The sequence below is a fragment of the Marmota flaviventris genome, chromosome 13 (assembly GCF_047511675.1).
Source record: "Marmota flaviventris isolate mMarFla1 chromosome 13, mMarFla1.hap1, whole genome shotgun sequence".
NCBI lineage: Eukaryota > Metazoa > Chordata > Mammalia > Rodentia > Sciuridae > Marmota > Marmota flaviventris.
Window position 1 is genome coordinate 95,449,942 of NC_092510.1, and position 13,470 is coordinate 95,463,411.

General features: G+C 41.3%; 1 protein-coding gene across 3 annotated transcripts in view; it reads left to right on the top strand.

Annotated features, from left to right (window-relative positions):
* Positions 1-3,455: 3,455 nt before the first annotated feature.
* Positions 3,456-13,470, top strand: part of Pbx3 (PBX homeobox 3) — a 206,360-nt gene continuing 196,345 nt past the window's right edge. The window contains exons 1-2 of one of the 3 annotated variants that reach the window (XM_027944263.2): positions 3,456-3,734; positions 4,660-4,733. In XM_027944263.2, the coding sequence (XP_027800064.1) occupies positions 3,535-3,734; positions 4,660-4,733 (274 nt within the window). In that variant the 5' untranslated portion in view covers positions 3,456-3,534. Of the gene's footprint in view, positions 3,735-4,248; positions 4,324-4,659; positions 4,734-13,470 lie in introns of those variants that run through there. The other 2 variants (XM_027944273.2, XM_071600960.1) reach the window with 2 other exon arrangements.

The window sequence follows — 13,470 nt, forward strand, 5'->3', positions numbered from 1 at the left end:
TGACTTTTTAATAATCATTGCCTTAGAAACAGCAAAGATGGATTCAGGTACTTAGGGAGTTCTATTCTATTATCTCTGAAGGCACCAACCATGTGATTTAGATTGCTGAACAGAGATAAGGCAATATCCAATATGAGAAATGGGCACAAACACAAGAGATTTTGGAGCATCTGCAATTAGCTGACACCATTTCTTTGGGCTTGGAAACCAATCTAAAAGAATTTATGCTTTAAATCAATGGCAGTTGACAATAAGCCTGTGAGAGAATCCTTGCTAGGACCCTATGGCTTTTACTCCAACTTTTATTGATAGTAACCAAAAGAGAAGGCTCTTAAGAGTGTTCAACCTTATCCAACTCGTCAATGCTGAGTTATGGTATCAAGTTTGCACATCAGTGAATGACCATGGGTTCAGAGGTGGGTGCCACAACCTAGCTGCTGAATTTAGACACTTAACAAGTTTGTTTTACTTCTAATTGCTGGCATTTGCTAAACTGTTTTCTTAATTCTAATTTATGTTTTTATATTCCACTTTGTTTACATAGCCCATAGTTCCCAATTGCCTTTATTTGCTTAAGTGTTTCTTAAATTTCATTTACATTTTTATATATGTTGCTTTGCTTACAAAATTCATTGTTTGGAGTGGGTGAGAAATAACCATAAATCCTCATTGCTAATTAGCTTCATTCTCATGACTGATTAGTCAAGATTATGAGCCTAGAAGAAGGGCAGGGAGGAGGCCTAATAGTGATTCACAGGATCATTGAATTTTAGAGCTGGAAGGAAACTTAGAGTTTAAGGCATCTTTCAGGTAGAATTCTGTGGTTTTTACATCTTAAGCATTGGAGAACTATGGAAGGTAGTCTACTCGCTCTTGCTCCTTTATGCAAAAATGTATAACAATTTGGTGACAGCTTTGAAAAATGAGAACAAAGAGAAAACCAATCAATGATAACTATGAATAACTCCTAATGAGGGCTTAAAGGAGGATCAGAAACTTCACACATAAATGGACTATAGAAGAGCAGGGAATATTAATGAACGTCAAGGAGGCTTTTCTGAGGTCTTTGGAACTCCCTCCTCAGCAGCTGTGCAGTTGGTAAGGATTTTAGCTTGCCTAACTGTAAGCCTGGCTATTAGCTTTGCAGTAGGGAGTATTTAAAAGTACACACAACATATGAAGGAAAGAACCTGGAACTGAGTAGCCTGCTTCATTCCAAGAATCCATCTGGCATTTAAAGAACTGCTTGTCCTACATTAAACCCTGCAGAGTAAGAACTATTTTTCATACCTTCACACCCCTAATTTTGGTTTCAGGTAAAAAATCTTAATTGAGTTTGGGGAAGGAACAAAAAGACTTTTCAGATCTCCTAATCAAAGGACTAATCAAGGGTGAGCTCCAATCTATTTAAAATGGGGAAATCATTTTGAAGCCGCTGCTTGGGAAGTCAGTTTAAGAACAAGCTCAAGTCTCCATAGGAGGTGGACGTCCAGATTTCAAGATAATTTGATCTTCTAGTCATTTGTAAACAGGTTATGATGGGTGAAAAGGTTTTATGAAAATCTATGGCTGGAGTCACCCATATTAAATGACTCATTGTGATGGGTAAGTTGACAAATGAAATCCACTCTGTTTTAAACACACATATTTTTGAAATAAAGATCTGGCTTTTTGGGGCTGGAGTTGTAGTACAGAGGTAAGAGTGTTTGCCTAGCACGCATGAGGCACTGTATTCAATTCTCAGCACCACATATAAATAAATAAACAAAGGTCTATCAACAACTAAAAAATATTAAAAAAAAGACCTGGTTTTTGCAGCTTTGTTACATATGGAGGCATCTAAAAGCAAGGCTGCCAAAGAGTAGTCCCTGGATTACCAGGAGTTGCAGAGTGTGTAAAGTGTTGTTAGTCTTGAAATTAGTCCAGGACGTCAGGCACTTTCCCTCCTCCCGGACCTGCTTCTCTCTGACACATTTTCTTATGTTCCCCTTTCCGAGTGTACCTCACTCGGATCGGTTCAGTTCAGTTTCATGCGTTCGAGACAACAGGATCCCCGAAACTTAACTAGTCACCCCTTGAGGGGCAGTGCAAGGCCCCTGAGTCGGCGCCAACTCCGAGCGGCGCGCTCTCGGTTACTATGGCGACCGCGGGAAGGGCGGGGCCGCCATCCACTCCTTCCCCGCCTCTACCCAGGACCTTTCGAACGCTCCAATTGGGACGGCTCTTTCTTGTCTCTGTCCCGCCCCGTTCGGTTCCGAGAGAGATGCCATTGGCCCGGGACGCGCGGCCGGGTGCCCAAGAGAGTACTACCTCTTGACTGTAAGAGCGGGAAAGTGTACCAGGCTCTGTCCAAGGCATGAAGCTCATCGAAAGAGCACACGGATGGCTTTGGAGACAGTTGCCCCCTGTTCCATAGACAACCTCGCATCAATGACTGCTAACAGTAGGAAGCAGGAGTCTGGGCGCGGGTACAACATTTGCAGGCCAGGGTGCTTCAATCCCGGAGGGAGAGGATGCGACAAGGGTTAAGGCTCCCGGGCGCGCTCGCGGGCGCCCGGGACCAGAGGCCAAAAGGGGCGGGTCGAACTCCGGGGGCGGTGCCAGCGGCGGCGGCGGGAGGCTCAAGGCCCAATGAGCGCGCGCACCGCCCCCGGGGGCGGGGCGTGAGGAGTACTCCCCCGCCCTCCCGCTCGCACCCACCCCTCCCCCCGAGCGCCGGGGCCGCAGTGAGTGAGTGGCACTGGCAGCCTGTCAATCCCTCAGCCGAGCGGCCTTCGAGCCCGGTCCGCGGCGGCTGCTGGCTGGGTGCGAGGCTTCGGCAGTGGCGGCGGCGACTTCTCCCGCCCCATCAATCTGCTGTCCGTCCGGCGCGCGGCCCGCCGGGGCCCTCCACCGGGCTCCGCGTCCCCGCCGCGCGGGCCCGCCCGCTCCCAAACTTTCCTCCTCAGCCCCCCTCGCTTCCCGCGGCCCGCCGGCCGGCCTCCTCCTCCGCCGCCACCCGCCGCCGCCGCTCCCTCCCCCGGGGCCGCCGGGGCTCGGATCCCGCCTGGCCCAGGCGGCGGCGGCGGCGGCGACGGCCGCAGCAGAAGGAGGGGAGAGCGCAGGCTGGCGCGGGGGGCGGCGGCGTCCCGGCAACTCGGCCGGCGCTGAGGAGCAAGTTGCGCGGGGCCGCCCGGCGGGGCGCGCGGCGGCGAGGAGGCGGCGCGGCGGCCGCGTGAGGGCAGCGGGCGCCTCTGCCTCCGCCTCCGCTACCACCGCCGAGCCCCGAGCTTCCGCCCGCCGCTCCTCGCCAGCCTCCGCGGCGGCGGAAGCCGGAGCCGGGCGCCGGTCCGCACAGCCTCAGCCGCGGGCCCCGCCGGCCCGGCCGCCCCCTCCCAGAGCGGGCGGGGAGCGCGCGGCCGCCTCCCCCTCCCCCTCCCCCTCTTTCTTCTCCTCCCTCGCCGCCGCCGCCGCCGCCGCCGCCGCCGCCGCCGCCGCCGCCTCAGCCTTCGCCTCAGCCACCGCCGCCGCCCGCTCCCGCCCGCGCGCGGCGGGATGGACGATCAATCCAGGATGCTGCAGACTCTGGCCGGGGTGAATCTGGCCGGCCACTCGGTGCAGGGGGGCATGGCCCTGCCGCCTCCCCCGCACGGCCACGAAGGGGCGGACGGCGACGGCAGGAAGCAGGACATCGGCGACATCCTCCACCAGATCATGACCATCACCGACCAGAGCTTGGACGAGGCGCAAGCAAAGTTGGTGTCGTCTCATTAAGCATCTTTTGTGTGTGTGCGGGAGCAGGGCCCGCGGCCGAGTCGGGGCCCCGGGTGGCGCCCGGGGCAGGGGCCTCAGCCCCCGGCGGGAACTTTCTCGGAAAGCCGGCCTCCAGTCCCGGCCTCGGGGCACTCTCCCGCGCTCCCTGTCGCCGGCGGGAGTCGGCAAAGTTGCTCCCGGGGCTAGGGACGGACTTGGTGGCACGCGGTTTTGTGATTTCCTTGTCTCCCGGTGTCCGGCCCTCTCCCAGCCCGGTCCTCTCCCAGGATTTAAACCTCCCGCCCGGACCCCCGTGCGCGCCGCGCCGCCCGGCCCGGGCCGCACTGGAGGGAAGTGCAACTTTCTCCGCGGGCCCGGAGTCGCGGTGCCGACTCCCGTTGGCCGCGGCACGACCTCGCTGTGCGGGCGGTCGTCCCAGCCCCGCGCGGGGCGATGGGCGGTTCCCTGGCGGGAGCGGGTGCGGGCGGCCAAGTTCTCCCGGAGGGAGGGCCGCCTTGCAAACTTTGCGGAGCTGTCACTCGCCTGCCGACCGCCGTAGGCCGACCGGCCGCGCCCGCTCCGCAAGCGGAGGTACGAAGCGGGAGCCCCTCCGCAACAGTCCCCTCTCCTGGGTCACTGCCGCCTGTCCCTGGAGCAAGGCTCCCCTCGCGGGTTCGCGCCTGCGGTCGCCGAGGCTGCTGTCTGCCGGGCAGATGTGTCGCGCTGCGTTCGGGCTGGAGCTTTAGCCGCCGGAGCTTGCCGGCTGTTGCGAACTAGTCAACTTCAGTTTTATTTTAAAAATAAAGTTCAAAAGAGCTTTCCAAAATAGGAAGTCTGAATTAAATCTTGGGTCTAACTTAAAGGAAGGCGCCATATTATTCCATAGGTAATGCTAATACCTTTGTGTTTTGCTATTTGCTTTTTTAGGAAACATGCCCTGAACTGTCATAGAATGAAACCCGCGCTCTTCAGCGTCCTGTGTGAGATCAAAGAGAAAACAGGTAAGACTCTGCGCCTAGCTGCGGGCCTGGAAACCCCCGAGGTGGGGTTGGAGCTACTCCATCGACTCTCCAGTTGAGAGCTGCTGCTTTTGGGCACCGCCATCTTTGATCATTCTCTCCTTCCCACCTCCTGATCTTGAGAAAAAACTGCAATAAATCTGGAGTCGATTTCTCAATTCCGCTCCTGGTGCAAAATGAACTGTAGGTGCGGAGGAGACTGGGTCGCCGTCCTTAGGCGGGCGTCCCTGGCTGCAGCCAGGGAGGGGGCCTGGAGCGCCTGCCGCCCTCTCTTGCCTTGTTTGTGTGTCAGTTTTTAAAAGGAGCAACGGGAGACTGGATGCCAGGGACCGATTCCCTGGGAGAAGCATCGCCCGAACTTTGTTTTTCTTAGGCGTAAGCTTCAGCTTCACTGATAAAAGAATAGATGCAATTGAGCAGACCTCACTAGCATGTTTGAATTAGTGTTTTAGGTGGGAAGACTTAATTTTAAGAATACAAGAAGGGTAATAATGTGTTTAGGCATATACAATGTATTACATTTATTAATGCCTTCATTAAAATCTTGAAACAGTTAACTATGCTTAATGTAAAAAGAAAAGTGCACAGATGCAGGCTAAATAATTTTGAAGTTCAAGGCAGGGAATATGTAAGAAGACAGGTTTTTGCAGGAGCGCTGTAATGAAAACCACAGGGCATATTAGGCAAATACCTTGGGTAGTTCATTCCAGCTTAACTTTCTTATCAGACTTTCTCAATTGGATGTTGTAGTCCTTAGGTTATGATAAGGTTCAATTGGAAGTAGAGATTTAATTTAGATGTTTTAGTTTATATTTGTCATTATCTTCCCTGTTAATGGCAAACAAGTGCATTAAATAAGCCTTTCTATTTTTTTTTTTTGTGTGTGGTATATGTGGTATTTTAAAGTTGCATTTTTAAATGTTGAGGCAAAGAGAAAAAGTTGAAGTCCAGGATACAGCAGTATCTAAGTGATGCTATTTAAATAGTTGATGTGATTAAATTGAGTGTGCAAATAATAGCACACTACATAGGATTGTTAGGTTGGTAGTTGAGTTGTCCTCCTTGTAAACTAATACGTTTCACTCTGCAATATACTATACCTTTCCTAAAATTATTCCAGAAAAATTGATGGGTTATTATTGTCTATTAAATATGTATTCTTAACCTTAATTAACAGCAAATATTAAGAGATCCTAAAGAGTACTTTTCTTGTTTTTCATCCACTTAGTATGGATAGTTTCTTAATGTTGTTATTCTTTTAAAGATGTATTTTACATTTTGAAAACCAATAATTTTAAATCACTAACTTTTATTCTGTGTTGATTTTTAGCTGCCTTTAGAATGTATTACTATTTAAAGTGGTAGATGACTTTTATCTAACTATAAAATAAGACATCCAGCATTAAATCTTGAAGATTCTCAACTTAGAAGCTTAAAAGTGTATAATTCCTAAATTAAGTTATGTTGTTTAATGTCCAAAGGTTTTTTGCTATCTGGGCTCTACTTGAGTTTTTGCTGACTGCTAAGCACTGGGGTATTGACTATGTTGTGAATATTAAGATTGATTCAACTTTACACGACATTATATTACTAGGGAAAAGGGATTGATACTTCTTTGCTCTTATCCCCTTCTCAAAATTTGTAATTTTTTTTTTTTTTGCCTATTTTAAGTTTAGGCCTGGCTAGCTTAAGACCCCAACTGCTTTTCATGTTTAGACATTTAGCAGCAGGCAGAATTCAATTAAGAAGTGTTAAGTCCTCTTAGTTGCTTATTTGCATAGGACTTAGTTACACCATTCTTAAAGGAAAATATAGTCAACCACATGTCAAAGGTGAGTTAAGAAAAGAAACAAGTCTTTTTAGAGTCTGGGATTACTGGCAGAGATGTCTTCGGTAGGGCTTTTGCTATTTAAGAAGCAAGAGGTAGCTGACAAAAGAAATTTTTGTGTTTTGAAAATTGTTTCTGGGGCTTTCAGTGATAACTTGTAAATTAGATCCTCTATTTTTTTTGTTTTGGCCACCAGATCCAAGTTTGCACGTTATCTCTTTTGTAAAAAGCCAACAGCCGACAAAGAGTAAAGGCGGCTGTCTGGGTAGAGGCATCTTCCTGCCAGCCTCTCTAAGCTCGAGAGGGATGGGATTTAAGTACTGAGTGATTGATGAGGGTAAAGCTCTTTCTCTCCTCTCCTTCTTTCTGCTCCACTGTCCATAGCTCCACCTCACCCTCCCAAACTAGTCTTGGTAGAAGACAGGATTGCTGGACACATCCCTCAATTTGAAATAAAACAGCTGTATAGACATTAGTGTTACTAAAACAGAGAAAGCTGAGTAGCAAATTCCAGGGCCCACCCCCCATCTGTTTCCACAGTCATGTTTAAGAAACATCATAAACTTAGAAAATAAGCATTGTAGAATATATGTATCTTCCATAATACCTTTTCTTTAAATCATTTTATTGAACCTATCAATATGATATTCAAAGATTAATTCATTATAATCTAGAAAAAGTTTGCCTAGTTATTTGTGAATAGAAACCAGGAACAATATATGATGATTCTGTTCTGTATAATGGAGTGGTAGGGGGTTGACTGGTTGAGGGTGGGAGATTGTCACTTCAGTGGATAATGTCATTTCAGTTGTGCTTTTCTTCTAAAATAAAACAAAATCACTTTAGAAAAATTTCACGTATTTGTAGATCTGCCAGTAAATTTTGAGGTTTCTGATCAGGCAATGAATACTGCCAGTTCTAATGCACATGAGGGATTTAGTTTGGAAAACATCTTTTCCCCCTTACCAAATATGAAAAGGTATTTTTCTCTTCTGACAGATAAATGGGTGATCTTCCACAATTATATTATTTTCTTGTTCAGAGGTAAGAAAAGTGTACTTTTACTGTAAGATGCTTGCTTTTTCTTGAAAATGTATTCTTTTGTGAAATTTATTATACAGTTATTTGGGGAGCAGAAATATTGAATTGTGACATTTGTGCATTTTTAAAGCAGTTGAAAAGTTACAGCCTTTTAAATTGAGATGTGTCCATTTTAAACTAAGTTAACCACCAGCGAGATAATTGTTGATATGTTAGAATGTTCCTCCTGATTTTTTAAAGCTGTATTTTATCATTATCTCTTTGAGGCCTGCTTATCTGCCACCTTCTTTTGGTTGTACTCCTTCATCTCTTTTTAGTCACCTCAATCTTGATTGTTGCCATGCTTTCCTTTGTGACATATTCTATCCTCACAAATCTGCCTTCTTTCCAAAGCTGTTAATTATGAGAGTTTGAATGAAGAAAATGTTTTTTTAAGAAAATGTTTTTATTTTTTAAATGAAAATCTAGTATTGTAGTACATAATGTGAATTATAGTATTGTGGAAAAAAAAGTCATATTAAAAAATTAACAAAATCTTTTTCTTTTTAAATGGTAGGTTAAAATATTCCATGTTGATAGCTGCCAACCAAACTCTGATTTATTGCCACCACAAACCCTAAATAGCGTTCATTTACTAGTAATGTCTAATGGCATACATGATGGTTTGCCAGATTTGTAGCCTTTGTGAGGCTTATAAGCAGGACTGACTTGGGAAGATCATAAAACTTAATGAACTTCTCTACTGCAGGAGGTGTCCGCAGGGGAAGAGAAAGGCCTGCTTGGCTGGTTGGGCTGGTTGGAGTATTTTTTATGTTTAAGGAGAAGAAGAAAATTACTATTTAAAATGCTTAACTTTTAAAGGGATCCTCCCTAGAAAAAGTCAAGAATTTTAGATATTCAAAACTAGGTCAAATGTGTAGCTTACAAGTGAGTTTTTATATGCATCTGGTATGTGATGTGAGATTAAACCTTTTATCTTTATTGTTGTAGATGACTAGCTTTTAGAGGTACAAGGCAGTACTCTCAGTCAACATCCTTCTATTTAATTCAGACCCTTCATGTTAAAGATTTGTTGGAGTGCTCTTTTTCTGGTCTGTTTTCTTTTTAATACTTCCATGTAAAAATTATTAGATTTTTCTTTGTACATTGCTGTGTGATTCTTCTAATTCTTAATGTATGAAAACTAAATCTTCTATCAAGTAAAAATTTAGCAAGAAAGGTGAAAATTGTTATTTGAGTCTAAATGTTATTGTATTTACTGCATGTTCTAAGTTGATGGTGCTCTATACCCAATATAATTGTTACATTTGTTCTGAAGTTTTGAAAACAAATGCACTATTCCACACATGATTTATTTTTGTTTTAATCATCCATTCTACTTATTAAAACTTTTTATTATGGAAAGCTTCCAATGGAAATGCATGTAAAAAAAAGAGATTTTTGAACCCCTCTAACGTGAACTCATTGCTCTCCTTCAGCAATAGCAGCAATTGGCCAGTCTTGTTTTTTCTGTTATCCCAATCCTCCCAGAATTATTTGAAGCAAAATTTAATGGAACTTTAATGTTTCAAATTTTACATCAGTTTTAGGCAGACATTATGTCTGTTTACAGTGGAAATGCTAAATGATTAAACAGGAAAAATACAAAGTCAGTCTATCTTGGAAATGTCATAAATTATATTGCTTTACCAATATATTTTCCTTGAAGCAGTTTAAAAATATTTTAACAATTTTTCTCTATTTTTATAGATTTGTATATCCCACTGGAGCTTTTGTAGGTTTTGAGGGAGGATATAAAATAATTGTTTTTTCTTTTTCCTCCTCTCCATGCAATCTATTTGTAGAAAACATGGAAAAAATGTCATTGCCAACATGGTTTAGAGCTTGATGATCTGAAGTATTGTGTAGATTATGATTTTTAAAATGTTGGGCTGTTTTTCAACGGTGTTTTATTTTTCTTATTCCCAATAAAAATATATCGAACCCTCTTGTCAATATTAACTTGATCTGTGTAAGTAATTCTTTTGTGTCTCTGTTTTAGTGAGCCTCATTTTATTAGTTTGTGTAATTTTGGTATTTTATTTGGGACTTTACTATGTTATTTTACTATTAATTAAGTACTGGCAAAGGAAATCCCAATTTGTCCCAAAGAATATACAAGTTCATTGGCTTATATAAAATATACATGTGTACATTTTTCATACAATGATGCTTTTCCTTTTAATTACTTATTCTTTTAGATTTCAATTTATAAATTCTGAAAAAGATTACTTCAGGGAAAGATTTAAATTAATGTCTTATTGGCTAATTTATAATTTGGTACTGTGTAGGGAGGGGCATGGTATAAAATGAAATTATATGGTGTGAAGTGGGGCTATAAGACGTGAAACTGTATTCCATGAACCACACCCTAAGTCATCACTTTATTTTATACTCATACTATGAGGCATCTATTCTGAATAAATACTTGACACATCAGCACTGACACATCAAGTTAAATAAGGATTTAGACTATTTTTCCTTTATTCATATATGTGTAAACATCTTTAGATATTTATTATTTTAATATTGACACTAGGAGAATAATGTTTTATTTGTTTTCTCAGCAGGCTTGTGTTTTAGCCATTTATCAGTGTGATCAGCATGATTTAGGTAGTAACTGACTAACAAAGCTTGCATATTCTCCCCTCCCATGTTGACCTTTTCATGCATTTGCTCCAGTTTACTATGCCATTTGAGTGTGTGTGAGGAGAGTAAATAATTTACATCACTATGTAGTATAAATTGGTCAAAGTTTTTCAGGCCTGATTATCATATTTTTTTTAAACAAAGTTAAAGAAGTTAAACAAAGTGCTATCATAGCAAGGTGATAGTGGTGTTATATTTAGCAAATAAATTAAGAAGTAATGGTTGAATGAGCCACTGAAAAAAAATATCATCTTTTTATGCCTTCAGACACAAAACATATTAGAAATAAATTTCATTAATCTTCAACAGTTGATTTAATGATCCTCTTTGCAGGCAGAATTGTAACCAGAATCCTGTCTTTATTATTTTTTTCATAGACATATTCTATAAATATAGTATGTTTGTAGTTTTTACTGGTAAGTATAGTTTGCTTTGGCACTAAATTTGGGTGTACATCTAGCAAAGAATTGATGTGATAGAATGTGTCAAATTGAATTTGCTAATATTTTTTTTTGACTTTGTGTCTACACGATAGTAATTGACTAGAACTGAAAACAAAGTAATTATGGATAAAAATAATTGTTTAAAGTTTTGCACGTGTTTTCTTTCAGTTTAAGTGCTTTAAAAAGGTTAAGCTGTTTTGAACAATAACCCTTTTTGTGTGATCATACTAATGAGGACGTGGTATACAATGTAATCCTTTTAATGCTGATGATTGTTTAAACCATTATTTGGGAGACTCAACATATGTTAGGGCAAAATGATTTTTTTTCTTTTTTGGTTTTGTTTTGTTATATGTGATACATCAGTTTTCAGAGCATATTTCTTAGGCATCAGCGTCCAGCAGGTGGCTTTTTGCATTAAAAAATTCATAAAATTTAAAATCCCATAAAATTTTATTTCAAACTCAAATTAACTAATTCAGAGTGTCAACATTTCCACTGTCTCTACATTAACATTTATAATAGAACAAATGGTTGCATATAGAAATTATCTGCAACATAATCTAAATTAAGATTCTAAACAGGCATTACGGATGCTGGTAACTTTGGCAATTATCATTTTGTTTGGTGAACAGTAGTAAAACAGTGTGCGGTAAAAGTGTTTAGAGAGAGAGGATAAATAAATTGAACAGTTTTGCAATGCAAAGTGGTTTGTGGTGTTTTTGAGGATTTCTTGGCTCTCTCTTAACTGCTATTGTGAGCCTGGAGCAGATTTCCCCATTGCTAATGCCCTAGAAGTATTAATTCACTTTGATATGCTAATTAGAGGGCATTATGCAAGAAATGAGATTAAGTGGCAGCATGAAGCCATTTGCCTGTCAGTAAATTGAGAGCTTTAGCATCAGGAGGAGCTTTGTTTTTTTATTTTTTTGTTTTTTTCTTAGTTTTTCTTGGTTTTGCATATAAATAATTGATTGAAAGGTCTAGAGAAGCTTCTAGAACATTGGTGGATTCTTTTTTCTCCCTTATGATTATTTAAGTGTAATGTTAAAGAATATGAAGTTTTCATTGTACTCTCTTTACATAAAAATATATTAAAAGTTTTGTGTCATTTGGTTTCTTTTTCTTAAAACATAATTTTAGCAAAGTGGTTAGTGAACTCTTATTACTTAACTTTTCAGAAGGGTAAACTTGTGTGTTTTGACTTGTGTGCCAATATTGTCACTAAACAGAACTTTACAGGAATATTTTCCTCACTTGGGAAGGAAGGAAGAAGGAAGGGCTTTAAGAAATTATATTAAATAAACATTAAGATTCTAACTTGAGTCTATAAAAGCTGGACTAATTAGAATTAGTGGTTAAACTACTCTTTATACAACCTGTGGAATCGATATATTAACATGTATCTGATGTGTAAGATTATTGTTATTTAATTTTTATGTCGAATATGGAGTTTCATACTTGATTCTGGTTTTACTGATTTGGTTTAGGTTCGGGCTTTGAATTTCTCTCTTTAAAGCTACTTTTGTGATTTTCTTATGTTTTATGAGGAAATGGATGAAGAAATACTGGGGTGGATGTGGGGAAAAGGAGGAGGACAGAGTTTCTCTGGCTGTATGAAAAGATTGTTTTCTCAAACAGACTTATACCTGCATAAACCATTGGTAGAGAGAATTGTAAAACTTTGGCCTAACTACATGTCTCTGGGTATGTCAGATGGGAGAGGGTTTGGGTAAGGCATTCATTCATCTTGGGGCTTAGTTCTGGTGTCTGAATTCCATCACTGTAACTGTGACTCTAGACCTAATAAACCATAACTTTTCCTCAGAGCCATCTGGATTATTTAGTCACCACAGCTGCCATGCATGCACACTACCAAGGCTGGTATCTCCCTGGTTGTGTGGGTATGCTTGTATGGTGCCTGTTAATGTTAATGGAAATTAGGAATGTGCACATAGAGGATGATATCCTCTTCTGAGACAAGAGTCCTGATTATAATTCTATGGGAAGAGGACTTAGAGTACCTGCACATTAGTTGCTTTTCTAAATGAAATACTTGGTTACTTTAAATTCTCATTCCCTTTTCAGATTCCCTGAACTAGTTAAATCAATGAATTCTCATTAGTTGCTGATTACTTTCAAAATTTCATTTAAAACGTATGAAGTTATTTTTGATTGAAATGGGAACAAAAAGCTTTTGAAATTGCATATTATTATTTAAACAAAGCTTTTTATAGGCGTTTACACATACTAAGTCTTGCATATAAGGATTTAAAAAAAAACTTATTTATATGTGGTGCTGAGGATTGAACCCAGTGCCTCATGTGTGCTAGACAAGCACTCTACCACTGAGCTATAGTACCAGCCCTTGCATATAAGGATTTATATAGGAATTATTGGGGAGGACTTATGAAATAACTGAATGGCATTTGATTAAAATATATATTAAATTAAAATATATATTTAATGGAATGGCAAGTTTGTGCATCTTATCTTTACTATCCACATGTCCTCAAATGAAGAAGAATTGACTTAGCCAGTCTCATAAGTTTTGTTTTTCTTTTCTTCGCCTCTCCTTTTTCTTTAAAAAAAAAAAATAAAAAACTATGGATGGAGGTAGTTGGAATTCATAGTCAGATATATCATTTTCAACTTGGAATAGGAACTAGAGCAGGAAATTGATTTTATATTTATTATGAAAGCAAGAACTCTGCCACCA